The sequence below is a fragment of the Diospyros lotus genome, chromosome 8 (genome assembly GCF_014633365.1).
Source record: "Diospyros lotus cultivar Yz01 chromosome 8, ASM1463336v1, whole genome shotgun sequence".
Taxonomy (NCBI): domain Eukaryota; kingdom Viridiplantae; phylum Streptophyta; class Magnoliopsida; order Ericales; family Ebenaceae; genus Diospyros; species Diospyros lotus.
In genome coordinates, this window is record NC_068345.1 from 32,520,436 (window position 1) to 32,546,974 (window position 26,539).

The 26,539-nt window shown below is 37.1% G+C and overlaps 1 protein-coding gene across 4 annotated transcripts; it reads right to left on the reverse strand.

The window, feature by feature from the left end:
* Positions 1-487: 487 nt before the first annotated feature.
* LOC127807996 (probable CoA ligase CCL5) lies at positions 488-26,449 on the reverse strand. Of its 4 annotated transcripts, XM_052346286.1 has the most exons (6): positions 25,123-26,384; positions 2,180-2,228; positions 1,303-1,448; positions 1,070-1,137; positions 864-966; positions 488-748 (listed from the first exon to the last, which is right to left on the reverse strand). In XM_052346286.1, the coding sequence occupies exons 1-6, from the start codon at positions 26,290-26,292 to the stop codon at positions 635-637; spliced, it is 1,650 nt and encodes a 549-aa protein (XP_052202246.1). In that variant the 5' UTR covers positions 26,293-26,384; the 3' UTR covers positions 488-634. The 4 variants fall into 4 exon arrangements, with proteins under 4 accessions (XP_052202246.1, XP_052202248.1, XP_052202245.1 ...); XM_052346288.1 differs by lacking the exons at positions 864-966; positions 1,070-1,137; positions 1,303-1,448; positions 2,180-2,228 and adding exons at positions 18,907-19,036; positions 19,141-19,208; positions 19,361-19,509 and having other exon boundaries at positions 690-836; positions 25,074-26,449; XM_052346285.1 differs by lacking the exons at positions 488-748; positions 864-966; positions 1,070-1,137; positions 1,303-1,448; positions 2,180-2,228 and adding exons at positions 18,517-18,819; positions 18,934-19,036; positions 19,141-19,208; positions 19,361-19,509 and having other exon boundaries at positions 25,074-26,428.
* Positions 26,450-26,539: the final 90 nt, after the last annotated feature.

Sequence of the window (26,539 nt, forward strand, 5' to 3'; positions counted from 1 at the left end):
TGGTGAAGGAAATCCTTCTTAGAAATCTAAGATTGGGGTTAGGAAAAGCAAATATTGAGTGCATACAGAACTAACTATATGGGATTTCTATTGGAAAAGCAAATATTATATGCTCTATATGGATTCCTATGGCCAATGTACATAACTATTATACAATAAAAGATAAAAAGATAAAAGATAAAAGGTAATTGATGCAAGTCTTTATCAAGACATGCAACAATTCTCATAAGAAAAACTGAAATTACTTTATTTTATGATGACAACAAATCAAATCTAAAACACCCTTGTTTCTAATTGATAATCTCTATTTAATCGTCTTTTAAAACAACACTATCTATTTTGATACGTCTATAGGTGTTTAAATTTGGTTGAAAGGTTTAGGAGATAAATTAGGTCTTGCATGAGACCACGTTATTCAGCAAAATTAGAACCACTAGCTAGCAAGTGTACCCAGAAAACTAAAATCACAAGAAGCTGCAAGATTGCCTGCATTACATTACATAATATTTCATTCCAATAAAACAAGAACTCAAAAATAATATCAATACACCACAGTACTAAAGACTCTTAAGAGATCTGGCCATCCACCCAAACTGAAGCTTCATCAAACGAAAACAGAGAATTTCGACATTTCCTACAGCCTGGATGTTGCCAGTTTTATCAGGTCCTTCCTCAGTATCTTGCCCGAAGGATTCTTTGGAATGGAACCCACAAACGCCACTCGCCGGACTCTCTTATAAGGAGCAACCTGTTAGCAGAATTGTTGGTTAAAATCCTTACTAGCTAGCTCATAAACACAACAGCAGCAGCATAATTTCATTGAAAACACTTGGAAGGTAGTTAGGTATATGTTGTGATCTCACCTGTTTGGCGACAAATTCCATGACAGCGCTCTCTGACAAGTCGCTCCCAGTTTTCCTTACCACATAAGCCATCGGAAACTGCCCGACCTCCTTGTCGGGAAACCTGGCAGAGAATTTAAGGCAATAAACCGAAGTAAGCGATCGAGCTTCATTTATTTAGGATCGTGAAATTTTTTAATGTCGGATTCGGAGAAGGAAAAGCTTACGGTATCACAGCAGCATCAGCAATGCCGGGGTGAGTAAGCAGCAGAGCCTCTAGTTCTGCCGGGGGAACCTGCCACATACATACATCAATCAAAAACATACCAACCCACCCTTTAATCATCGGCTGGCTACATGAGTTTTAGTTCTGTAGTCATTTTCTAATTTATTTATGGTTTTATCTTCATTTACATTTAAGCTGCATGAGAAAAGAAATTCCACCATCTCTATTCTCTACCTGATATCCTTTGTATTTGATCAGCTCTTTCAACCTGTCAACTATAAAGATGAAGCCATCCTCATCGATGTAGCACAAGTCTCCTGTTCTCAACCATCCATCCGAATTTAAAGTCGAGGCTGTTGCTTCGGCATTGCTGAAATAACCTGCAATTTCCCCACATCAAATATCGTTTATATACTACAAGTCAACTCAGTAGGGTGTCTATATATGGATCCAGTTAGTTGAATCAATCAAGAACCGCTCTGTAAATGTTGTCCCAGAACTAAGTGAATCACAAATCAAGCCAACTCAGTTGAATTCAAATTGGACAAAATCTATACAATCACGTTCAATGGCAGTTTACTGATGATATGTGCTTCAGTTACAGTAGCAGCAAACATCTGATGTTTGTGAATAGATTGATTCCTACTTTATTTAGAGTTTTTAAACCTGAAAGTTTGACCTAAATTCTAACTTGGTTTAATCGATTAGCCCCAAAATCCGATCAAACCAGAGGATATTTTGGCAAGTGGTGGGTGGTAACAGCTAGATATTAAGTGAACCCCACATTTGACAACATTGCAATTTAAAAGAAACAATTTTATTTGGTTGGTTTTATTTATAGTCTGTCAAAAATATCCTTTCATTGGATTTTAATAATTTAAATTTTTTTATACAATTATTATAAGAATATTTTGAACGTTTTATACTATTAAGAGTACTTTTTAGGATTAAAAACTAAGGCAAAATGTTATTATTTTAAAAATATAGAAGAAAAAAGCATTATAGATACAGAGAAGATAGAAACATATGCATAAAATATTTTATTCTAAAGAGTCAGAGGACAGGAAGATGAATGGAAAGGCTGAGGTCATGGGTGTCGATTGTTGATTACCTTTCATAATGGTGGGTCCTCTGAGCCAGAGCTCGCCGGTCCGGTTGACCTGCAGGGCCTCTCCGTTCTCCGGATCCACAATCTTCGCCTCCATGCTCGGCGACAGCATCCCCGCCGTGCCGTACCGCCGGCTCTCCTCCAGCGAGTCCGTCGACGCCCCCACCCCCGTCGATTCCGTTAGGCCGTACCCCTGAAGAATCGCCACCGCCGGGAACGCCTCCGAGAACCCCTCTATCACCTCCTTGCTCAGCGGCGCGCCGCCCGACAAAACCGACCTTAAACTCCCCAAATCGTGTTTCTTTTTTATATGATCGGCTTTGTTCACCATCGCTATCAGTATCGGCGGCACCAATGGGAGGTAACTCGCTCTGTACTTTTCGATCGTCGACAACATCTCGTCAAGCTCGAATTTGGACAGAACCACCACCGTCGCTCCCGACGCCAGCAGCCCCGTGGCGAACGCTACTAAGCCATAGATGTGAAACATCGGAACCGTGCATATGAACGTTTGCTCGCCATCTTCTAGATTGAACCGGCTCAAAACAGTCTGAACCATGGCGATGAGGTTCCGATGCGAGGACGCCACGCCTTTACTTGGCCCGGTTGTGCCGGACGAGTAGAGCAGAGTCGCCGTGTCGTCCTGGCTGACCCGCTCCTTGATCCGGATCCGACCCGGCTGTTTCCTCATCATATTCTCCAGCGTATTCACAATTTTGGCTGAAGAACCGGAATTGTTATGCTCGCCGATGAGTATAATCGGGAGGTTCGAGTCGGCGAGTTTGGGGACGAGTTGGGGAATGGTAAAGGCGAGTACGGGCTTCGAATCGGCGATCTGCTTGGCGATTTCGCGGGCGGTGTTGAGCGGATTGGTGGTGGTGATGACGGCGCCGAGGGACATCACGGCGAGGCAGACGATGGGGAAGAAGATGGAGTTCGGGGACAGGAGGAGAATGACGTCGCCTTTCCTTATGCCGGTGTCGGAGAGGCAGGAGGCGACAGAGTCGACGGCGGACCATACGTCGGAGAAGGTGAGGTGGCGGCCGGAGGAAGCGTCGACGAAGGCTATCTTGCCGTTGTGGGCCCGAGATGATATGAAGGTGCTGACGTCGAGCGACTGGTTCGGAGGTAAAGGCAAGGGCTTGCGTTTGCTGTAGAAAATGGAGTTTGACTTGCAGAAGCCGCTCCGGGGATCCACCGGCGGGGTGCTATGATGGGCCATGGGGATCGAGCTTCGCTTCTCTGGATCAGTGACTCTTAACAGCTATGGCGAGTTAATTTTTCGGACGGGCGGCTTTTATTGAGTGTATGCGGTTGCCGGGGGCCAAGTTTGAATTTGACTTTGATATTGAGTATTGACCTGAAGGCCTTGTACTGTAGTTCAGATGCACGGAAAGGAATGTGCTCTCTCGCTCCCAGCTGTCCTATGATTTATCTAGTCAGTGATCGTGGGGCAAAGAGTTCATCATCCGCTTGGATGCACGATCAAGCGGTGTGGTTCGCCGAACCGAATAGACCTAAATGACAGAGAAATACCAAAAAAATGGACCGCCGATTCGCACGTGGATTACGTCGAAGAAGTGCATTTTGACACGTGATTTCAGTAGCAAAAAATGGGTCGGCGGCTCGCCGGCATCATGCGTAGCCATTTAACATGACCAACGAGGCGTTCATCTAAATAAATAAATAAAAATGTTATTTAAGTAAATTTTTAAGAGGATTACCGAATGTGTCGAATCATAAAAATGTCCTCACGCAATTTACAGATTCATCGCCCCTGCCATTGACTGTCTTCTCTCCCCTTAGTGATGGTTGTCTCCAGCAAGTTTTGCCTCGTCTCACCTTATCACCACATTGCGTCACCTCGCAACGCGTCTCGTTGCCTTCACGTCACCTCGCGATGCGCCTCGCCGTCTTCATGTCGCCTTTTGACGCGTCTCATCGACCTTCGATGCATTCTATCATCGCCTTACAGTGCCTCACGCGATCACCGCTACACCTTGTCGTTGCCTCGCCATAGTGCCTCGCACCAACTGTCACTGCACTATCTTGTCGCCTTGTCATTACCGTTTCTGGATGAAGCTTGGGTAATGAAGTTCAGACTTTGTCATCAGATGAAATCCAATCAGACTTCATCATTGGATAAAGTCTAATTCGATTATCGAATTTGTACATATTTTCGGTACATGTAACATGGTTCTAAATAAAATTATCTTCGGGATTAAGCCGGCGGAACTTCGACACTTGGGTTACATAAAAAAGTTAATATAAAAAATAAATATTTTTTTGTATAATTACATACAGTTATAATTCACATTAATGATTATTTTGTATGAAAAAGAAAAACTATTCCACTTGCAACGCAGCACTCCAGTTCAATACTGAATTTGATTCAAGTCAACTAATTTGCTAATGAATAATGTTAAGAGATTAATTATGTAGTACCTTTTTCTTAGCAAAAATTAAGGAGATTATATATCATTATATTTTTTTGTTTAACATCTCATTTAATGAAAAGATACAATATCGTCATTAATTATGACTTTTAACATTACTCTTTATTAATTACTATATACTTTGAGATTGTTCTATAATTAAATTTATCTCATTTTGCTCTCATTCACTCTCAAATTTGCAATTCCTATCACTATTTTATAACAAAACAACATTTTTTTAGTCAATTTGTTAAGTTTTATTGGATAAAATACTTAAACTATCTTACATTTGTTTTAATAGTTATCATACTTAATTGATGAAAGTAAGGAAATAACAGCTTAGATATTTTGTCTACTCTGTCTATTTAATTAATCTTATAATCGATTATAATATTAATACGATAAAAGAAAGGTATTGATAATAAACACCAAATCTAATCAAATTGAATATTATTATTAAAAAAAAATTACAAGAGAGATGAAAGCAACAAGAGTGGTCTTTCAAGAATATAAAATATATAAGAGAGAAGAAAAAGAATAAAAATATTATTTAGACATGAAGTTTGTACATTTTATTTACATTCAACTTCAATGTATTTTATACTATAGTTTTTATAAAAATGGAAACAATATATTAAAACTCATATAAAACTTTGTAAATTTGGGTAAATCTCTACACTTATCCTACCTTTTAAATATCTTTTTTTTTTTCATGTTCAAAATTATTATCTTTCTTATTAAAAATAATATTTGAAACACCTTTTTTTAGAATGCATTTCATATCGTAATTTGATTTTTTTTTTAAAAAAACATTTGTTGCAAAAGCCTTTTACTATTCCTTACGATATATACATTTTGCTTTCAAAACCTTAATTTGCTTGAACTTCTATATTTATTTTTTATTTTTTTAAATTCACCAGAGATTAATCTCCTAAACTCTCGTGTTTACCTTATTGGTCTCACTTTTTACCTAAACTCTCGTATTTAATTTAGTTTATTAAGGTGAGGTTTTTGTATGTACTATGATTTTCATGGATTGAGTATAATTTAATTCATAACTTGTGTTAAGGAGTTTAAATTTTTAATTTATTCTAAAATATTGAGTTTAAAAGAAAAAAAGATTTTTTGGGCATTCTGACCAAAAATCTTTGAAAATCCTTAGAATAAATTTTTATGTCACTATAATCCAATGCATGAATGTAAAAATTGTTGGTCTCCATCAAAATAAAATAGCATGTCTTAAATATAAATTTAGTGTGTACAATGAGCTTGACTTATTTGATACACTTGATATTATTAAAATAAAATATATACATATTTCACATAAAAACGTATATATCATCTACAAAACATTACATAACTCAAAAATAACAAAACTTCTAAAACCTATGTTTCAAGGACTTCTTTTCCCTTGGGACCACTTGTCTAACTCAAAAATGTTTGAATATTCCTACTAGTGTTGTGTGCCCTAACAGGAATGGATAATGCTACATGTACTTAGATATTTACACATAACCTAACACACATATGATAAAATAATGAAAATAGCCCTTTCCCAAATTACTTCCACATAACCCTCCAATCTTGAGAAACCTATTATCGTTGTTGCCCCCACATCGCCATCGCCTCCACCCACACCACAGCTCTCGCATTGTCATCGCCCCCACTTGCACTGCCGCTCGCACCACCATTGCCCCTACCGGCACCCCAATTCACACTGTTTTCGCCTTTACCTGCCGGCACCCCAATTCACACTACTTTCGCCCTCACCTGCCAATGGCACTTGCCGTTACCTCTACCCGCCACCGTCGCTGACATTTTTTGATGTTTCTCAACTGTAGATCAAACAAAATTTGCAAATCAGGCTTCATCCATGAAGCCTAAAATCGGACTTCATCTATGGAGATATGTTTGCGAACTTGACAAAAAAGAGAACTAGCAACATGGTAGCAGGGGCGATGGCGATGCGGTGGTCGGCACGAGACGAGAGGATGCAACAGTAGTCAACGACGGCGGGGGTGATGGTGGTGCGGCAGTTGGCGCAAGGCGATGATGATTGACGGTTGCTTGAGGCACCCATGGGAAAGGGGGAGAAAAAAAAAAAAAGGAAAGAAGAGGTGGCCATGGGAAGGGAAGGGGAAGCATTGCAGGTGAGGGCATTTTTATTATTTTGGCATCTTTTAGTCATCCATTATGTACAAGTATCATTTTTTAATAGAAATATCCACCTTACTTGCTTGCTAATCATGGTTTCCCAATCTCTTATTGATCACCTTGGTGATTTTTTTTTTTCATTTTACTAGTTTTCTTCTTCTTTTTTTTCTCTATTTTTTCTTATCCCTTACACTTGTTTCAACTATCTCAAGTGGGAAATTATCCCTTAATTTATAGGACATCTAACTTTTTTCTAAAAAGAAGCCAATTAATATGAGAGATTTATGTTTTATTTTTATTTTTTTGAAAATTTTCTTTCTTATAAATTATATTAAATTACATATATTAAAAAAAGGAGAAAGGGAGTCAATGGGGGATGGCTTCTAAACCATCTATATGGGGGCAACCCAAAGCAACCTCTTAATAGAAGGAGTGACATGGTTCCATCTTCAACCACATAATCAATTAAAAATCTTAATTAAAACTAAAATACAGTTTGATAAACTCAAAAAATCATAATATCTAAATTTTTTAGACAAGATTTTAACATAATTAAAATTATAAAATCCTAAACTAAAGAAAACTTCAATATAAGAGAGAATTAGGTAGAAGATTTCTTTTGTTTATGGAAAGATAATATAATAAAATGAAAATTATCCAAATCAGAATTGCCAATTTAGGGTTTATGATTAATTTTAAAAACTTTGGGGGGAGGGGGTTGAGGTGAAGCTGTATTCATTAATTAAAATTATATTTTAAAGAAGGGGAAAGAAAAAAAAAAGGAAAAAAGACAAAAAGAATGATGCATCAACGAATCGGAGAATCAAGATCCTAAACCTAGGAACCAACCGGGGTCGTGCCTTTCCAGATTTGACACGACTCCAAGTCCAACTACCCCACTCACTATTCGTCTACATCCTTTAAAAACACACACATCGGTCGCTTCTTCTTTGATTGATTCGAGTCTGGTAAACTAGCAAATGATTTTAGAAATTTGCAAAAATAGAACTTTCAGTACTAAACTTTGCAAAAATAGGACACTTTGAAAACTTCTGCAAAACTAGGATTTTTGAACTTTTACTAGACAAAAATGCCCCCATTTGTATTAGGTATAAGGTCATATCTTATTCTTTCCCGCACATCTGACTCTTTGGCACATATTTCTTTCTTTCTCTCCACCTAAGTGTTGCTGCTTCAACATCAATCGTCATCATTAAAGCCATTATTGTTATTCACTCTACAAATCCTATAGCTTTTCTCCATACCAAGTATTTTTTCATTTTCTTATCGTTAGAAAACAGATGATCAATGTATGTTGGAAGCTTGACTGATTTTAGAGTAGTTTAACCTTTTTTTTTGCGATTTTTTGAATGAAAAAGTAATGGGTTTGTAAATGAAACTAGCTTTGCTTCTTCATAAAAAAGTTCGATTCAGTGAAAAGTATGCAATTCGTTATATCGGTTGATATATTGAAACCGATAGTATATATCAACTGGTAGGTTAGACTTATATATTTCTCATGTTTATATCGGTTGATATATCAATGTCGAACGGATATGTATGTACCGACACCTATTTTGAAATGATATATCGATAGCATGTTATCAGTTGAGATCTTATGTGAATCGATATGTGTTAACTAATATATTCTTACACATCAATATCGATATCTTGTTATCGGTTTAGATCTTATGTGAACTGATATATTCTTACACACTGATATGTGGAAAATTGGTATAACATTAAACAACCAATATGTTTTAATTCAATTTATATTATAGGAATGACACCTATCTTTGTACCTGTGATGTTTGGAGGTCAGTGGGAATATGATGTTGATGCCAACAAATATAATTATGTGACTGATAAAGGTGGTCGAGTAATATGCGTGGAGTTAGATTGCGCTTTCGAACAATTGGTAAGTTCCATATATACGCCGTTCAATGTTAGTCTAGTTGAGAAGTTGGTTGAGCTGAAGTACAAGTTTAAGAAGTTAGATCTGTTTGCACTTCCAACGAAGATTCATGATGATATAAACATTGAGTGTTTTCTAGTCAAATGCTCTCGTGTAGATTCCAGAAGCTCATTGTGTGTTGATTTTGTGGATAAAATAAAATTGAACACACAACATAATCTTGGTGTTAGAAATAACAAAGAGGTTGCAGAGAATAAGTGATTGAGTAATACTTCGGTGGTACACTTGGGTAGCGATAGTCCAATATGGTCGAAAGACGATGATTGTCATGATGTCGTGGATGGAAATGGGCTTGAAGTTGTTAATTGTGATGATGGTGGGCATGGTGCAAAAGATATTAATTGGGATGATGTCGGACAATGGGTTGAAAGTGATCAACACGGGTTTAAAGAACCCGATCGTGTTGAGCATCCTAGTTTGCTCCTATCTTCTAAATTATCAAGGGTTAGCTAGGGATCGTCGTCAGATGTGTCAGAAGTTGAGTTGAACCAAGTTTTCACGTCAAAATTTAAATTACATCAAAGGATGAGTTTGTTGGATTTGAAGAAGAATTATGAATGCAAAGTTGTAAAGTCAAAAAAGAATGTTTTGTACTTGAGATGCAAGCAAGAGCAGTGTAAATGATGCTTAAGGGCAACAACTTTTGACATTTCTTTTGGTTAGACAATAAGGAAATATGTCAATATTCATGCATGTTCATCTTCAATAATGCATCGTGATCACTCTCAAGTAAAGAGCAGAGTAATTGGCTCTTATGTCAAACCTAAATAAGAGGATGTGAAGCGTATTTATAAGCTTGAGAACATTATCGACGATTTTTGCAAAGACTTTGGGGTCAACATTAGTTATGAGAAGGCATGGTAGTCGTGGGAAAAGGTTTTGGACATGATCCTGGGGTGGGGGGGGGGTGCGAAGGAATCATTCAGGTTGCTTACATATTATTTGTACATGTTAAAGTTAAAAACCCCCGGGATGATTGCGAAAATCAAGACTGAAGGTAACGACAGATTCAAATACCTTTTCATGGCCATCGGTGCATGCCTACTCAGATTTCGTTCCCAAATACGGCCCATTATTGCTATCGACACTTGTTTTCTAAATGGTAAATATCTTGGTAGTTTGTTTGATGTCACTTACAAAGATGGTAACAACAACGTATATCCTATAGCGTGGGGAATTGGAGATTCGAGGAATGATGCATCATGAGAATGGTTCTTCACAAAATTGCGCTCTGCAATGGAGATAATATATTCGATTTGGTATTTGCGTCTGATCGGCATAAGAGCATGCAAAAAGCGGTAATGACAGTGTTCCCTAATGCCACACACATTGCATGTATATATCACATTGGGCAAAACGTTAAGGCTAAATTCAAGTACGAAAATGTGCATGCCCTATTCTACAAGGCAGCGAAGGCTTATAGGGAATCAAAATTTAATGAATATTTTATTAAACCAGAGCGATATGCTCCATCCGTCGGTGCCTATCTTAGAGAGGTCGGTTTTAGTCGTTGGGCACATGCATTTTTGGTTGGCAAGTAGTTTGATATCATGACGACAAACATTGCAAAATGCTTGAATGTAGCCCTGGCGGATGCACAAAAATTGTCGATTCAATGTCTGATGGAGTACATCAGGAATATGCTTCAACATTGGTTTTATGAGAGACGGGGTGATACTAGTCAGATAGTTGGATATATCACAGTTTGGGATGAAGGACAAATAGCGAAAAAATTGACATTATCCCAATATTGGCATCCAGAACCCATTGATATTTATAGATTTAATGTTAAAGATGGGAACTTCCGTGGCATAGTTGACTTGAGTGCGAGAACTTGCACATGTCAAATGTTTGAGTTTAACCAATTGCCATGTGGACATGCCTTGGCTACCACGTGTTTACACAACATTGACCCATACAACTTGTGCTCCTTATACTACCAAACCGAAGCTCTCCTGTGTGTTTACGCAAATTCTATAATGCTGGTGGGTAGTTAAGCTAATTGGACCGTGCCAGATGAAATTGCTTCTACTCAATTGGTACCACCAGCTACTAGACGCAAATGTGGAAGACGCAAGGTTTTCCAAATTCCTTCATCCAGGGAAGAGAATAGGAGAGTCAAATGTGATCGTTGTGGTCAAGTTGGTCACAATTGCCCAACTTGCTAAAATCCCATTTCTATGGAAGAAAAAAAAAGAAAGATAAGAAACATGTAAGAGTGGTTATTCACATTATCTCAGTTTTATTTATCTTTGAATGAATCTCACTTTTGATATTTGTTTCACTTTGCAACTGCAGGATGATACAAAGGGTGATGATGAATTGGCAGCAACCACATCAAAATTCGAATAAGAATGACACAAAGGGTGAAGAGAAATTGACAACTTCCTTCATAATTCAAATAAGGATGACACAACTTATTGTATTAAATCCATTTTTTTATTTACGTTATTGTAATTAACAATTAAATTATTGTAGTATAAATGGAATAGGAATTGTAGTTTGAATATAAATTTTCTGGCAATCCACATCGGTTATGACACATCGGTTATATAAATAATGTATGTAAACCAATGCAAACTGATTGAAAGAACATCGATAAAAACATATTGGTTCACAACCGATGAAGCAGAACCGATATTGTTATGCAAATATTAATCTTCTGTTTATAGTCGATGTATCAGAAACTGATGATAAAAGATGCAAAGGATAGCGGTCAAACATATCGGTTAATAATCGATGAAACACAATCGATATTACTTAAGACCATCTGTTTGCTTGCCTGACATTTGGTATGCTTTCTTGGGAAGCCATTAGCTAATTTATATCGTACCGGTTGTTGAGACATCGATTATATAAATGATGTATGTAAATCGATGCAAATTGATTGAAAGAACATCGGTAAAACATATTGATTCATAATCGATGAAATAGAACCAATGTTATTATGCAAATATTAATCTTCTGTTTATAATTGATGCATAAAAAATCGATGATAAAAGATGTAAATGACAGCGGTCAAATATATCAGTTAATAATCGATAAAACACAACCGATATTACTTAAGATCGTTTGTTTGATTGCCTGACCTTTGGTATGTTTTTTTGGGAAGCCACTAGTTGATTTATATTGTACTAGCTGTTGGGAACCCATTACTCTGACTATATAAATATATATATATATATATATATACGGTTTAAATCTCTCTTGCTCTCACTTGGCCATTATTCCTCTCTATATCTTCAGCATATTTACAAAATTGACAATGATTATTCCCTTAAGAGGATAAATGCTTGTAGGAGAAGAGATCGAAAATGGGAAAAATTGAGAAGTTGTTGCGTCACAAGAGATTTAGAAAGAAAAAGTGGATTCAGAAAGCAGTAGCAGATGAGGGTCCTCCAACAAAAGTGCAAAACAAAAGGCAAACCACCTTCACAATGTTTGTAACAATCCCAGTCCAAGGCTTACAATATAGATCACTTTTCTTTGCCTTCATTCTCACACAAAGCAAAGCAATCACTACATTTTAACCAATGTCCTTTGCATTTATTAACAATCACTGTGTGACAATGATGGCGGAGGAAAGTGGTTTATATTGTTGGCCTTGGACTGAGATTGTTACGAACATTATGACGGCTAATAATGGAAAAGCTTTGGGTAATAGTGAACTTTGGTTCCACAAATTTAAGTCTAGATGTTGAGATCTGTGTATAAATTGAAATATAAACAAAAACTTAATGTTTCCATAATAATATCGGTTCTATCACATCGGTTGGTTGATAGGTTTTTACCGATGTCATTTTGATTAAGTTTTCATTTGTTTACATACTTTGTTTATATAACTGATATATGTGTACTAATTGTAATATAAACAAAAACTTCTCTTTCCCATATCGATTCTATGACATCGGTTATAAACTAATAGGTAGGTTTTGACCAATATCTTTCAAATTACATATTTCGTTTGCGTAATCGATATTTGTTTATGAAATACAATGTAAACAAAAACTATCGGGGCATTGCCATAATACATCAGTCATCAATCAATACATTTTAACCAATGTCCTTTGCATATGTTATCATCGATTGACATACCTCGTTTATATAATTGATATGTTTTCACCAATATTTATTCCCCAAAAATTACAATTGATACTACAAATGAATGAATGTTCCATTGTAATTACATGAATATAAATACTTATTGTAAGATTGTTGTGCCATGGAAAATTGGTAGGAGAAAGTGAGGGGTTTTTTAAATAAAAAATAAAAAATCCTTTTTGACGAAAAAAGGCTGGCCGCAAAAGGCCAAGCTCGCGGCAGGACAAAGTCTCACAGTCAACAGGTGCTGGCCGCTAGGGGCCCGCCTCGCGGCAGCCTGCCATGAGCCCTCGCAACCAAGTTAACCGCGAGGACCAGCCTCGCGAAAGCTTGCCGCGAGCGGTCTCGTGGCGACTTCGTAACTATTTTCCCCATATTTTTGTTAAATTCGACCCATTTAGTAATCGACACGTGTTAGCACCCGCCATCCTTGGGAATCGTGCTCTATAAATACCCAGCTACAGGACATTAATGAGGACTTCCAAGTTCGGTAAAATCTAAACACTTTGAATACACTTTTACTATTTTTGTGAATAGTCATTGGGATCCGGGACTGACTTTGGCATCAGAGGGTCTTCGCGGGGAAAGATTCCCGCGAGCCTTCTAACCCATTTTCTAAGTATCGACAGGGTCAAAACCTTGCGACGATACCTCGCGGTGAATGCAAAAGCTTGCGGTGAGATCTCGTGGCGAAGGCAAAAGCTTGTGGCAAGACTTAACGATGAAGGCTAAAGCTTGTGGCGAGACCTAGCGGTGAAGGCTAAAGCTTGCGGCGAGACCTTGTGGTGAAGGTAAAAAGCTTGCGGTGAACCTAGCGACAAAGACAAAAGCTTGCGGCGAGACCTAACGGCTAAAGAAAAATCTTATGGCGAGAGCTTGTGGCAAGAGCTAGTGACGAGAGCTTGTGGTAAGAGTTAGTGGTAAGACCAAGTGGGGAGAGCTTGTGGCAGGAGCTAGTGGCAAGAGCTTGTGGAGTTAGTGGCAAGAGCTAGTGATAAGAACTAGTGGCAAAACCTTGTGCCAAGAGCTATTGGCGAATCCTTGCGACGAGCAATATTCTAGCAGCAATCTCCCTTGAGGCGACATCTTTTACGACAACCTAACTTCTCCCGACATCGAGGTCGAGTAGACCCCACATCACAAATTTTAATTGTTGTATTTTGGCAATAACAAAGATAAAATGAATGAATGTTTATTACAAGAATGTAAATATGAATAAAATAATTACATTATTATTTTCCGCTATTTCTTTCTCTTCTTGGGTTATATAACCGAATTTTGTAAAGTAATGATAACTAATGAGAAGGATATCGGTCAAGCTCATCAGTTATATAAACGAAGTATGTAAACCAATGTTAATTGCTACCCAAATCTTTTTTCGCTTTGCATTCATAATGTTCGTAACAATCCCAGTCCAAGTACATTGTCAATGCACTGTTGCCAAATGTTGCGAGGGTCATGTTCTTCTTATTGAAAAATGTTGTGGCTAGACCCGTTTTGCCAGCATGGCCTGTATGCCCTATTCTATGAACATAGTCATCAATTTAAGATTAAGGATAGCTTGTAAAAGATATCGATTATATAAACGAAGTATGGTAACCGATAATAACATATGCAAATGATATCTGATAAAACATATCGGTTGATAACTGATACAACTGAACTGGTATTATTTGCCTAATTTTAAATTTATGTTTACATTGCAATTTATAAACAGAATATCAATTAAGGCAAACGAAGTATGTAAACTGATGAAATAGAAGTGATATTATTATGGAAATATTAGGTTTTTGTTTATGTTGGAATTTATACAGAGATTTCAAAATCTAAACGATAACAATCCCAGTCCAACTCCAGCAATGCAAGGTGGTTTTCTTTTTGTTTTGCACATCTGATGGAGGACTCTCTACTGCTATTGAATCTCTTGCGACACAACAACTTCTCCATCTTTCTCTATGACAATAACTTTCCTACCTTTCTCGTCTTTCATCTCTTTTGCTACTGTAATAACTTATCCATGTCTGGCAACTTCTTTGGCTCTTTTGGCAATATCGGCTGCAAAATACTGTGCATCTAATACTGTAAAGATAAGTTTAGAACATGTCATTCCTATAATGTAAATTGAATCAATTTCTAAATTAAATTAAAACATATCAGTTCTGTAAGTATAAAAATATATCGGTTGTGTAAGGATATGTCGGTTAATGGATATCGGTTTAAATAAGATATCAACTAATAACTTGTTATTGATATATCGGTTGAGACCGATATAGAAATCGATATCAAAATATTTTTCACGGGGGCAGGTATTTTAACCTATGTCGATTGAAATATATCATGACTTATCAGATATATCAACCGATATTTGTTCAAACCAGTTAAACGCATACTCTTCACTTAATCAAGCTTTTGAATGAAGAACTAGAGCCAAGTTCATTTATAAGCTTACTACGTTTTCATTAAAAAAAAAAACAACACATAGAATAAACTACTATAAAATCACTCAAGGTATCAACATTCTTTTTGGCATAGTTTTTAAAAAATAAGAAAATGAATGCAGACCTGGTATGGAAACAACAATGGCTTTGAAAAAGATGATTGATGAAGAAGTAGTAACACTTGGATGGAAAGAAATAATGACTCGTGAGAAAAATTGATGGTGAGTGCGAATGTGCAGGGAAGAAGTAGAAAAGACCCTATAACAAGAATCCCAATAAGAAGACAGGAAAGAATTAGGGTATTTTTGTCCGATGCATATTCAAAAATTTGGTTTTGTAAAGATTTTTAAAGTGTCTTATTTTTAAAAGTTTAGTACCAAAAGTCTATTTTGGCAAATTTTTCAAAGGATTTCGCGCTCGCGCGGGCGGGGGAGGACATGGACACAGCACGACCTACAAGGGCGTGACTCTGCATCATCCAAAGCGCTGGCTTGTCGTCACTGGAAAGGGCTTGTGTGCTGTTATGTGGTAACTACCAGCCCAACCCTCTCCCTGTATATATGTGTGCTTGCGTGATTTCTATTATTGATTCATGCCGGCTCGTGTGTCTGTTTCGAATGATGAATGCTTGCTATAGCCTCAGATCTGTAAGTTTTTCTGTGCTAGGGCTCCTCAGCACAAGTGGGGGCCAATTTTGAATGCTTCGCTATTGTATAGACAGTTACTTCCTTGGGTTTGGACTTGTTGATTGTGCAATTGATCAAGGATCACCCTCTTTAGGCGGAGTTGATTTTATTTATGGTTACGGGTTCTTTGTTTGCTAGTTGATTAGGGACATAGTCTTCTGTTTCTTCGTTGTGGCTGAGTTCAAATGAGCTGCTTATTCGCATCCTAAGGTGGTCCAGCTTGGAAAGATTTTGATAATTACGGGACTATTTCAGTTCATATTCAGTTTTTGTGTCGTTGGCAACAATGTTTGTGAACAGTTCAACTGTTAGTTGGTATAGGGTAAATTTTTGAAATGTACTTGTGTGTCACCTTTTGGGTGATTCAATCTTCAAAATTTGATGGGATCAGACTTTTGAATATAACAGCCCGAGTTGATTCATTCCTCACAATGTGTTCTTAGAAAAACATATTAATTCAGAATGCTGCTAAAGTCTTGTCACTTGTCAGAATATGATTGTAAAATTGTTTTTGAGAAATGCAGTTATTGTATGCAGGCAACTGATTAGTGGATCTTTATTTATTTATTTTTTTTTGTAGAATTGTCATTGGGGAATGCAGTTACTATATGTTGTTTTCCTTTCCTTTGCTTTTCACAAATCTTCTTTCTAAACTTAACATAGGGGGAAGAGAATGGAATTTATGTGGACAGAATCCTAGTGCAACATGAAAACCCATTTTTAAGGCATTACTTTAGTGTCTATATTTTGGTTAGATGCTCACATGTTGTTGTATAATGATGTCCAGGACCTGTCTTGTTTTAATTTGCTGTATACAGGATTTCATGTCGTGGACATTTTCATTGCATTCCTCAACTCAATTAAACTATTTTAAGGTTAGTAAAATAGATTCAGAATCATTATAAAGTTAGAAGATTTCAGAATGGGTTGCTTAGGGGGATAAGGATGGTGACTGTTACAAATTGAGGTTAAGGTGAGTGCCAACATGAGCCAAGTGTTGTTAACTAATGACTTGTTTTAAAATATTTTACATTTAAATGCATTGACGAGAAAAATGGAAGTTTTATGCATATACAAAGTGTACTAAACATGGAATGAGCTCCAAATTATATAAATAAATCGAGAAAAGTAAGACATGTAACAACTTGTGTTAAATACCCCAATTTAGTTCTTCATTAAGGAAAATTAGTCATGATATGGCATTAAAATTAAAAAGGGTAATTAATTACAATGGTCTAAATAGTGGAAATTTACCCAAGTATGGGAGGTTGATAGGATCATTGTAAGGGATAAATGGGTACATTTTTACCTACTTTACGTGTGTAGGTGCACGTGTGTGAGAAAGTATTTTGTACCTCTAATACACCATGTCAATGTGCCCCAAAAGAGTCATATGTTACCACATGTTTGTGATAAGATTAAGCTTGTAAATAAAAATATAAACTCTGTTAAATATATTTACAAGTTTACCCTTATCACAAACATGTGATAACATAAAATTGGTTTGGGACATTGCAAACGCGGTGCCTCGTAAACATAAAATTTTGTTGTTGCACGTATGTTGGTGTTTATAATTTTTGCGTTATAAATGTTGTGAAAGCCAAATAATTAGAAAGGAGAGAGGAGTGGATTGTAATTAAGGCAATCATGAGGAAGTAGTTCTATCCAGTTATGAAACATGTGAAGTTGATAAACCTATCTAATATAGGCAAACATGTATTTCATAAGTACTTGGGTGAAGGGAAGTGGAGATATGAAGGATAGGGTGGTATGAATGGTTGTATGGCGGGTTGGTCTTTTACCCCATCTGATTACTGCCCACATAAAGCCTTAGGTGGGAATTGTTGTATGTGTTTTCCTCAACCTAGTGTGCACGAGGATTTGGTGTGCTATGGAGTATCTGTCAATGTTGAGGGTGCTTGACGGGTTTGTGATAGTGTCAAGGGTGCTTGACAAGGTTGTGACAGTGTCATAGGGGCTTGAAAAGTTTATGAAAATGCCATGGGGGCTTGAAAAGGTCACGATGCTTGACTTAGCGTTACAACATATCTCATTGTAAGCTCACTTACTCATTTTACATGTACATAATATGAGCATGGACTAGTTTGCATGAGTTGTTATGCTTGGAGATGATACACATGCAATATATGTTGGTAGATAGAAATGCGTGGACATGCAAACTGGTTTGGCTACGTACATTGGGCCAAGGCTTGTGTGCCACTCATATTGCGACTTGGGCTTAAGGTGCCATCCAGAAAGTCGTTTGTCAACTATGAAGATGGAACGAGATGGTGTCTACCTCTTGTGGATTGGACATAAATTGAATCCTATTGTATTACATTACCATTCTACTTAAAAAAATCACTCTATTTATGATGGCAACGAATCAAATCTAAAATACCCTTGTTACTAATAGATAATCTTTATTTAATTATTTTTTAAAAAAAAACACTGTTTATTCTGTTTAAATTTGGTTGAAAGGTTTAGGGCGTAAATTAGGTCTTGCATAGGACCACATTATTCAGCAAAATTAGAACGACTAGCTAGCAAGTGTACCCAGAAAACTAAAATCACAAGAAGCTGCAAGATTGCCTGTATTCAATTACATAATATTTCATTCCAATAAAACAAGAACTCAAAAATCATATCAATACACCACCGTACTCAAGACTCTTAAGAGATCTGGCCATCCACCCAAACTGAAGCTTCATCAAACGAAAACAGAGAATTTCGACATTTGCTACAGCCTGGATGTTGCCAGTTTTATCAGGTCCTTCCTCAGTATCTTGCCCGAAGGATTCTTTGGAATGGAATCCACAAAAGCCACTCGCCTGACTCTCTTATAAGGAGCAACCTGTTGGCAGAATTGTTGGTTAAAATCCTTACTAGCTAGCTAATAAACACAACAGCAGCAACATAATTTCATTGAAAACACTTAAAGGTAATTAGGTATATGTTGTGATCTCACCTGTTTGGCGACAAATTCCATGACAGCGCTCTCTGACAAGTCGCTCCCAGTTTTCCTTACCACATAAGCCATCGGAAACTGCCCGACCTCCTTGTCGGGAAACCTGGCAGAGAATTTAAGGCAATAAACCAAATTAAGCCGATCGAGCTTCATTTGTTTAGGATCGTGAAATTTTTTAATGTTGGATTCGGAGAAGGAAAAGCTTACGGTATCACAGCAGCATCAGCAATGCCGGGGTGAGCAAGCAGCAGAGCTTCCAGTTCTGCCGGGGGAACCTGCCACATACATCAAAAACATACCAACCCACCCTTTAATCACCGGCTGGCTACATGAGTTTTTGTTCTGCAGTCATTTTCTAATTTATGGTTTTATCTTCATTTACATTAAGCTGCATGAGAAAAGAAATTCCACCATCTCTATTCTCTACCTGATATCCTTTGTATTTGATCAGCTCTTTCAACCTGTCAACTATAAAGATGAAGCCATCCTCATCGATGTAGCACAAGTCTCCTGTTCTCAACCATCCATCCGAATTTAAAGTCGAGGCTGTTGCTTCGGCATTGCTGAAATAACCTGCTATTTCCCCACATCAAACATCGTTTATATACTACAAGTCAACTCAGTAGGGTGTCCATGGATCCAGTTAGTTGAATCAATCAAGAACCGCTCTGTAAATGTTGTCCCAGAACTAAATGAATCACAAATCAAGCCAACTCAGTTCAATTCAAATTGGACAAAATCTATACAATCACGTTCAATAGCAGTTTGCTGATGATATGTGCTTCAGTTACAGTAGCAGCAAACATCTGATGTTTGTGAATGGATTGATTCCTATTTATTTTAGAGTTTTTAAACCTGAAAGTCTAACTCCAACCTAAATTCTAACTTGGTTTAATCGATTAGCCCCAAAATCCGATCAAACCAGAGGACATTTTGGCAAGTGGTGATTGGTAACAGCTAGATATTAAGTGAACCCCACATTTGACAACATTGCAATTTAAAAGAAACAATTTTATTTGGTTGGTTTTATTTATAGTCCTCAATTATAGTCTGTCAAAAATATTCTTTCATTGGATTTTAATAATTTAATTTTTTTAAAATTATTATAAGAATATTTTAAACATTTTATACTATTAAGAGTACTTTTTAGGATTATAAAGAAACGTGAAATATTATTATTTTAAAAATATAGAAGAAAAAAAAGCAAGAAACAGAAAAGATAGAAACATATACATAAAATATTTTATTCTAAAGATATGTTTGATAACATTTAATTGAAAATAAAAATATTTTTTAACTTACATGAAAAATAAAAATCATCTCTTTAGATGAATTTTTTCATGAAAAATAGATAAAAATATGTTTTAATAATTATATAATTTCATAAAAAATATAACATGCCAAACATAAAAAATAAAATTTAATTTCTTAAATATAATATTTTTTTTATATATCTATATAATAAGGGATGATGGTTTTTGAAATTTATATAGACAAATGTGAGGGAGACATTTTTTGATGGTTGAGATGGAATTTGATTTTCCATCAATGGCTGAGATCACTCGCACACACTCTGATCTTATTTATGTTTCCCCCCCAAAACCATCTCATCTTCACACGCACACACTTTGCTTCTTCTGTCCTGCCTCTTCCCCCCATCTCTCTCTCTCTCTCTCTCTCTCTCTCTCTCTCTGGCCACTCTGCCTCTATCCCTCCCTCTCTCCTTCTTTCTCTTTCTCTATCTCCCCCGCCCCAGCATCCGCTCGGACCACCATCGCTCTCACCTGTTGCCCACGTCGCCCCTTCCACCGCCCTTGCCTCTGCAGCCGCTCACACCCGTCGTCGCCCCCACCCGGCCACAACGCAGCTCGCCTCGCCGTCCCCGTCGCCTCTGCTAATGCCACTCTCTGGTATATGTATTTCGCTGCTCATTTTGTGTGTTTCTTGTATGTACACTGTATATATTTTTTGTTGTATGTACGCCTGGTGTTCGCTGCTCATTTTTGTATGTTTGCTAAAATTAAATCTTAATGTTTATTAAGATTTACATACATACAGCATTTAAGATTTGCTGTAAATGTACGCTTATATTCTTTGGTGTGTGTTTACCAGAAACGATGGTGTTTGCTGCTAATTTTGTGTCTTTGTTGTATGTACGCTGTATATATTTTTTGTTGTATGTACGCCTGGTATTCGCTGCTCATTTTTGTATGTTTGCTAGAATTAAATCTTACGCTAGAATTAAATGTATGTTTGCTATAAATGTACATACAGCGTTTAAGATTTGTTGTATATTAAATGTACAACGCAGATACTTTTGTTTTAAGTTTACTTCTTAATTACCATTAGAAACAATACTTCAGAAACAATATATGCCCAATATATCCCCTTATCAAGCTTACTTCTTAATTACCATCAGAAACAATACATCTCAAATCTATTAGGATTCTTTTTTTGTTCTCGGCAAGAATTTGTTTTGAGGTTACGATATATACCCAATTTGTATCAGCAATGAAGATGCCATATGAATGGGGTTTCCTCCATAATGGCAACGTTAAAGATTAAAACTACAAAAAAATATTGGGAAATTTTGATTAGAAATGGCATTTCCTCCATTCTCCTTCAGATGAAGTAATGAAAAGCATCAAACAGCCTATCTCAATTGAAGATATTAAGCTATGAGAGAATATTGGGAAATTTTGTAGATTTTTAGACTAAACTATTAATCAAATCAGCATAAGTATTACTGTTTAGTTCTTAGGAAACAGTAAGCAATGAGAGAATATTAGGAAATTACTGTTGTTCAAAAGGAATTATTTGAAGTTGACATGGGATTTCAGAGTAAAATTAAGTGTTTGATTGAGCAAGAGATGAAATTGTAATCAGTGGGAATATTGATATATGTACAAGCTTTATTATTAGTACTCTGATCAGATGATGAACTAACAGTCCCTGATGATGAACTTAGGAGCTCATCCAACAGATCGGCTCCAAGGTAATCAAAAACCAACATAGCTTCTTCTGTCTTCACAATAACCTTCTTCTTAGTCCTCTTACCTTTTAACAACTTCATTCTTCTTTTCATATAATGGTAAAATTTTTGTACAGAAGCAATCTAATGTTTGTTGTTCTTTGTTTTTTCTGTGTATGTATGTATTTACGCCAGCACATATGGTGTTCGTTTCTGTTATAAACAAAATTTGGAATAATATAATGAGAATTTCTCTTCATATAATGAGCATTTTTATTATATATATGCACATTTCTGTTATATATATGTTAGATCTTAATCGTTTGGAATAATATAAATGAGCATTTTTGTTATATATATGCAAGGAGCACAAAATGTATAAATGTGAAAGTAGTGCTATAGGAAAAAGAAATCTACGTTGAACAGCTCTCTAGATTGTAATCAGAACATTGGTTTTGTAAATTGAGAGACCTCACCCAAATTGTGAAAATTTGCATGAGTCAGAAGATGCAACATTTCCATCAAGCATTCACTTTTACCACATGGAGGGTCTAGACAAGCTTCATCTTAGCGACTACCAGATTGCCATTAGTAATTGTTAGTACTAAAATCTCAAGAAAATAAGTTAAATATTATATTCTTTGCTCTTATTGCAGAACAAGTGTGTGAATTAGTTTTTCTAGGCAACAAAAATGAAGCAAGATTGTCAATATTAATACCCATTATGATGAACCCAAATAGGATGATCCATGTCAAAATTTATTGGCTAAGTGAGACGAAATAGAAGTTGTTATTTCATCAGGAAAAGTCATAGTTGTGGCAATAGAATTATTTCTGAGAGCATGGAATAACGTAGTTAGATTTATTTTGTCATTCTTAATGAGATAAACAATTGCACTAAGCTCTAATAATGCTTTTGTAGGAATATGCTTTGGCAATAACAATTGTAGTCTGTATTGAGGCTGTGTGTTTGACATGTTATATGAACTAGATAGAGTAAATTGAGTGAAAGAGCTCTATGGACGAGCACTATAGGCATTGTGTAAATTTTGTATATTAATCATTGTTACATATAGGCACGGTGTAAATTGAATGTATGTATTTATGTGTATGTATTTAAATGTATGTTATCGTTTCTCATTTGGGATATATAATAAAACAACGTGCCTTTAGGCACATGCCTTTATGTGTATGATTAAGAGATGTTGTATGGACACATCTCAAATAAATTATTTCTCAATAAATGAACTCATAATCTCGGGGAGTGGACGAATTTAAATGAATGAATTATTTTTCAATAAATTAACTTTGTATTGGAATATAGTGATTGTAGCAAGACTTTCCAAAAGAAAGTAGCAGTAGGTATAAATTAATTTATTGAAAAAGAAAGCAGCAGTAGGTATTAAATTAATCATTTTTGAAATATATAAATTACTTATTGAAAAAGAAAGCAGCCGTAGGTATTAAGTTTAATACCTAATATTTATAGTAGTTAGTTAATTATTTAAAAGAAAATAAACAAAATTTATCATTAAGACTTATTGAGTGTGAGAATATTTTGGGATGGTCGGGGACCATCAGCGATCGGGGACTTTTCAATTTTTTAAAAATTTAATTTGTTTAAAATTAATATTTAATTTAAAATATCAATTATGTATTCTACAACATTTGAAATTTTTTAAATAAAAAAATATCAGCAGTGTAAGTTTTAATTTTTTTTAAAAAAAATTATGGACTACAACATTTGAAAATTTTTAAATAAAAAAAAACCAATAGTGTAAGTTTTATATATTTTTTATTTAATTCCAAAAGAAATAAAAACTTCTTTCTTTGAAAAACAAATATTTTTGATTTACTATCAAAGTTTAATTCAAAAAAAGAATTATTTAAAAATAGAAATTGGTTACTAAAAAAGAATTCATTTATTTGTATTTTTTATTTTATTATAATAAAATCTTTTTTAATTCAAATAATATAAAAAAAGTGTTCCCCGATCAAAAGTTCCTGACCCATGTGGGTTGGAGAATATAAGGGTTCTCGAACACTCGCGATCGGGAACTCAAGGTTTTTCGACCCCGAATCAAGATTCTCTCCATTGATGGCCGCGGTCATGGCAGGCAGTCTACAACAGGCGATAGTTGCCATGGCTGTAACCATGTGTGTGTGTGAAATAAGTATAACGTTAATAAGTATAAAATAATTAATATTTAATCTTAATAAATATAAAATAATTTTAATTTTAATTTAATATTTAATCTTAATATTATTTACTCTTATATTATTTACACCGTGCCTTTAGGCGCGGGCATTCCCTAGTTTTTTATATGACCAAACACACATGAGAGTCAAGAGTACGAGGTGAATGCAAAGGCTGAGATCAGGGTGTCGATTGTTGATTGAGAAATGCTGTTTGTACAGAACAAGTTTTACAGAAGCTTTACAGAATAAGGAAAATGACCAATTTGACCCTCAAATTAATGACCCAATGAACACTGTCGGCCTTTGTCTCTCTTTCACTCTCCCTCTCCCTCTCGCAGACGGCAGCGGCCCCATCCACCACCATCTCTCTGTGTCGCGCTCTCATGACATACTTCAAGTTCATACCAAGACCCGGCCAAATACATAATCACAAATCACTATTCCAGCCACTCAAAGTAGGGTGTCTTCCGGGTCTGGGACTTGGAATATTTAGGGCAAGGGGATGGACTCAGAGAAAAGAGATGATTGCCCTAGGGATAAATTCAAAGGATAACAGGGTTGATTACAGCTTTTGGGTCAACACATTAGGATGTGTGATACTCATAGATTTACATAATAAGGAACGCATTTGATTGCAGCGTATGATTGTTTTAGTTTGCTGTCAAGATATTGCACATATTTGTTCAGGTCCATCCGTCCTGAATCCCATAGCTCTGCCATCTGCAAGTGGGATGAGGGAAGCTTGCTGGTGGTCAATTGATTTGGGTGGTTTGGGAAGAGGGGTAGAAGGGTTTCGCCAGTGTTCCCTCTCTCTTCTCCCTCTTTTCATTTAATCCAATTTATCAGCAATTTATCGCGATAAATTATTCCAATTTATATCTTACATACCGTTAAAATCTCATGATATATTGATTCTGTACAGTTTCTGTAAAGCTGCTTCTGTACGAATAGCGGGACTCTTGTTGATTACCTTTCATAATAATGGGTCCTCTGAGCCAGAGCTCGCCAGTCCGGTTGACCTGCAGGGCCTCTCCGTTCTCCGGATCCACAATCCTCGCCTCCATGCTCGGCGACAGCATCCCCGCCGTGCCGTACCGCCGGCTCTCCTCCAGCGATTCCGTCGACGCCCCCACCCCCGTCGATTCCGTTAGGCCGTACCCCTGAAGAATCGCCACCGCCGGGTACGCCTCCAAGAACCCCTCTATCACCTCCTTGCTCAGCGGCGCGCCGCCCGACATAACCGTCCTTAAACTCCCCAAACCGTATTTCTTTTTTATCTGATCGGCTTTGTTCACCATCGCTATCAGTATCGGCGGCACCAATGGGAGGTAACTTGCTCTGTACTTTTCGATCGCCGACAACATCTCGTCAAGCTCGAATTTGGACAGAACCACCACCGTCGCTCCCAACGCCGGCAGCGCCGTGACGAACTCTAGTAAGCCATAGATGTGAAACATCGGAACCGTGCATATGAGCGTTTGCTCGCCACCTTCTAGATTGAACTGTCTCAAAACAGTCTGAACCATGGCGATGAGGTTCCGATGCGAGGACGCCACGCCTTTACTTGGCCCGGTTGTGCCGGACGAGTAGAGCAGAGTCGCCGTGTCGTCCTGGCTGACCCGCTCCTTGACCCGGATCCGAGCCGGCTGTTTCCTCATCATATTCTCCAGCGTATTCACAATTTTGGCTGAAGAACTGGAATTGTTATGCTCGCCGATGAGTATAATCGGGAGGTTCGAGTCGGCGAGTTTGGGGACGAGTTGGGGAATGGTAAAGGCGAGTACGGGCTTCGAATCGGCTATCTGCTTGGCGATTTCGCGGGTGGTGTTGAGCGGATTGGTGGTGGTGATGACGGCGCCGAGGGACATCACGGCGAGGCAAACAATGGGGAAGAAGATGGAGTTCGGGGACAGGAGGAGAACGACGTCGCCTTTCCTTATGCTGGTGTCGGAGAGGCAGGAGGCGACAGAGTCGACGGCGGACCATATGTCGGAGAAGGTGAGGTGGCGGCCGGAGGAAGCGTCGACGAAGGCTATCTTGCCGTTGTGGGCCCGAGATGATATGAAGGTGCTAACGTCGAGCGACTGGTTCGGAGGTAAAGACAAGGGCTTGCGTTTGCTATAGAAAATGGAGTTTGACTTGCAGAAGCCGCTCCGGGGATCCACCGGCGGAATGCTATGATGGGCCATGGGGATCAAGCTTCACTTCTCTGGATCAGTGACTCAACAACTATGGCAAGTTAATTTTCCGGACGGGCGACACGACTGGTGGATAGGACTGGTGAAAAATGCCATGGTGGATGGAAAATGCTACACGAACCTAGTGCCAGACAACTTGGTGTACAAGTCTCAGATAAAATTACAAATCTATCCTTACTTCCCCACCCCACCTCAAATTTGCTACTCTACTTTGTATTCTTCTTCCTCGTACTCTCAC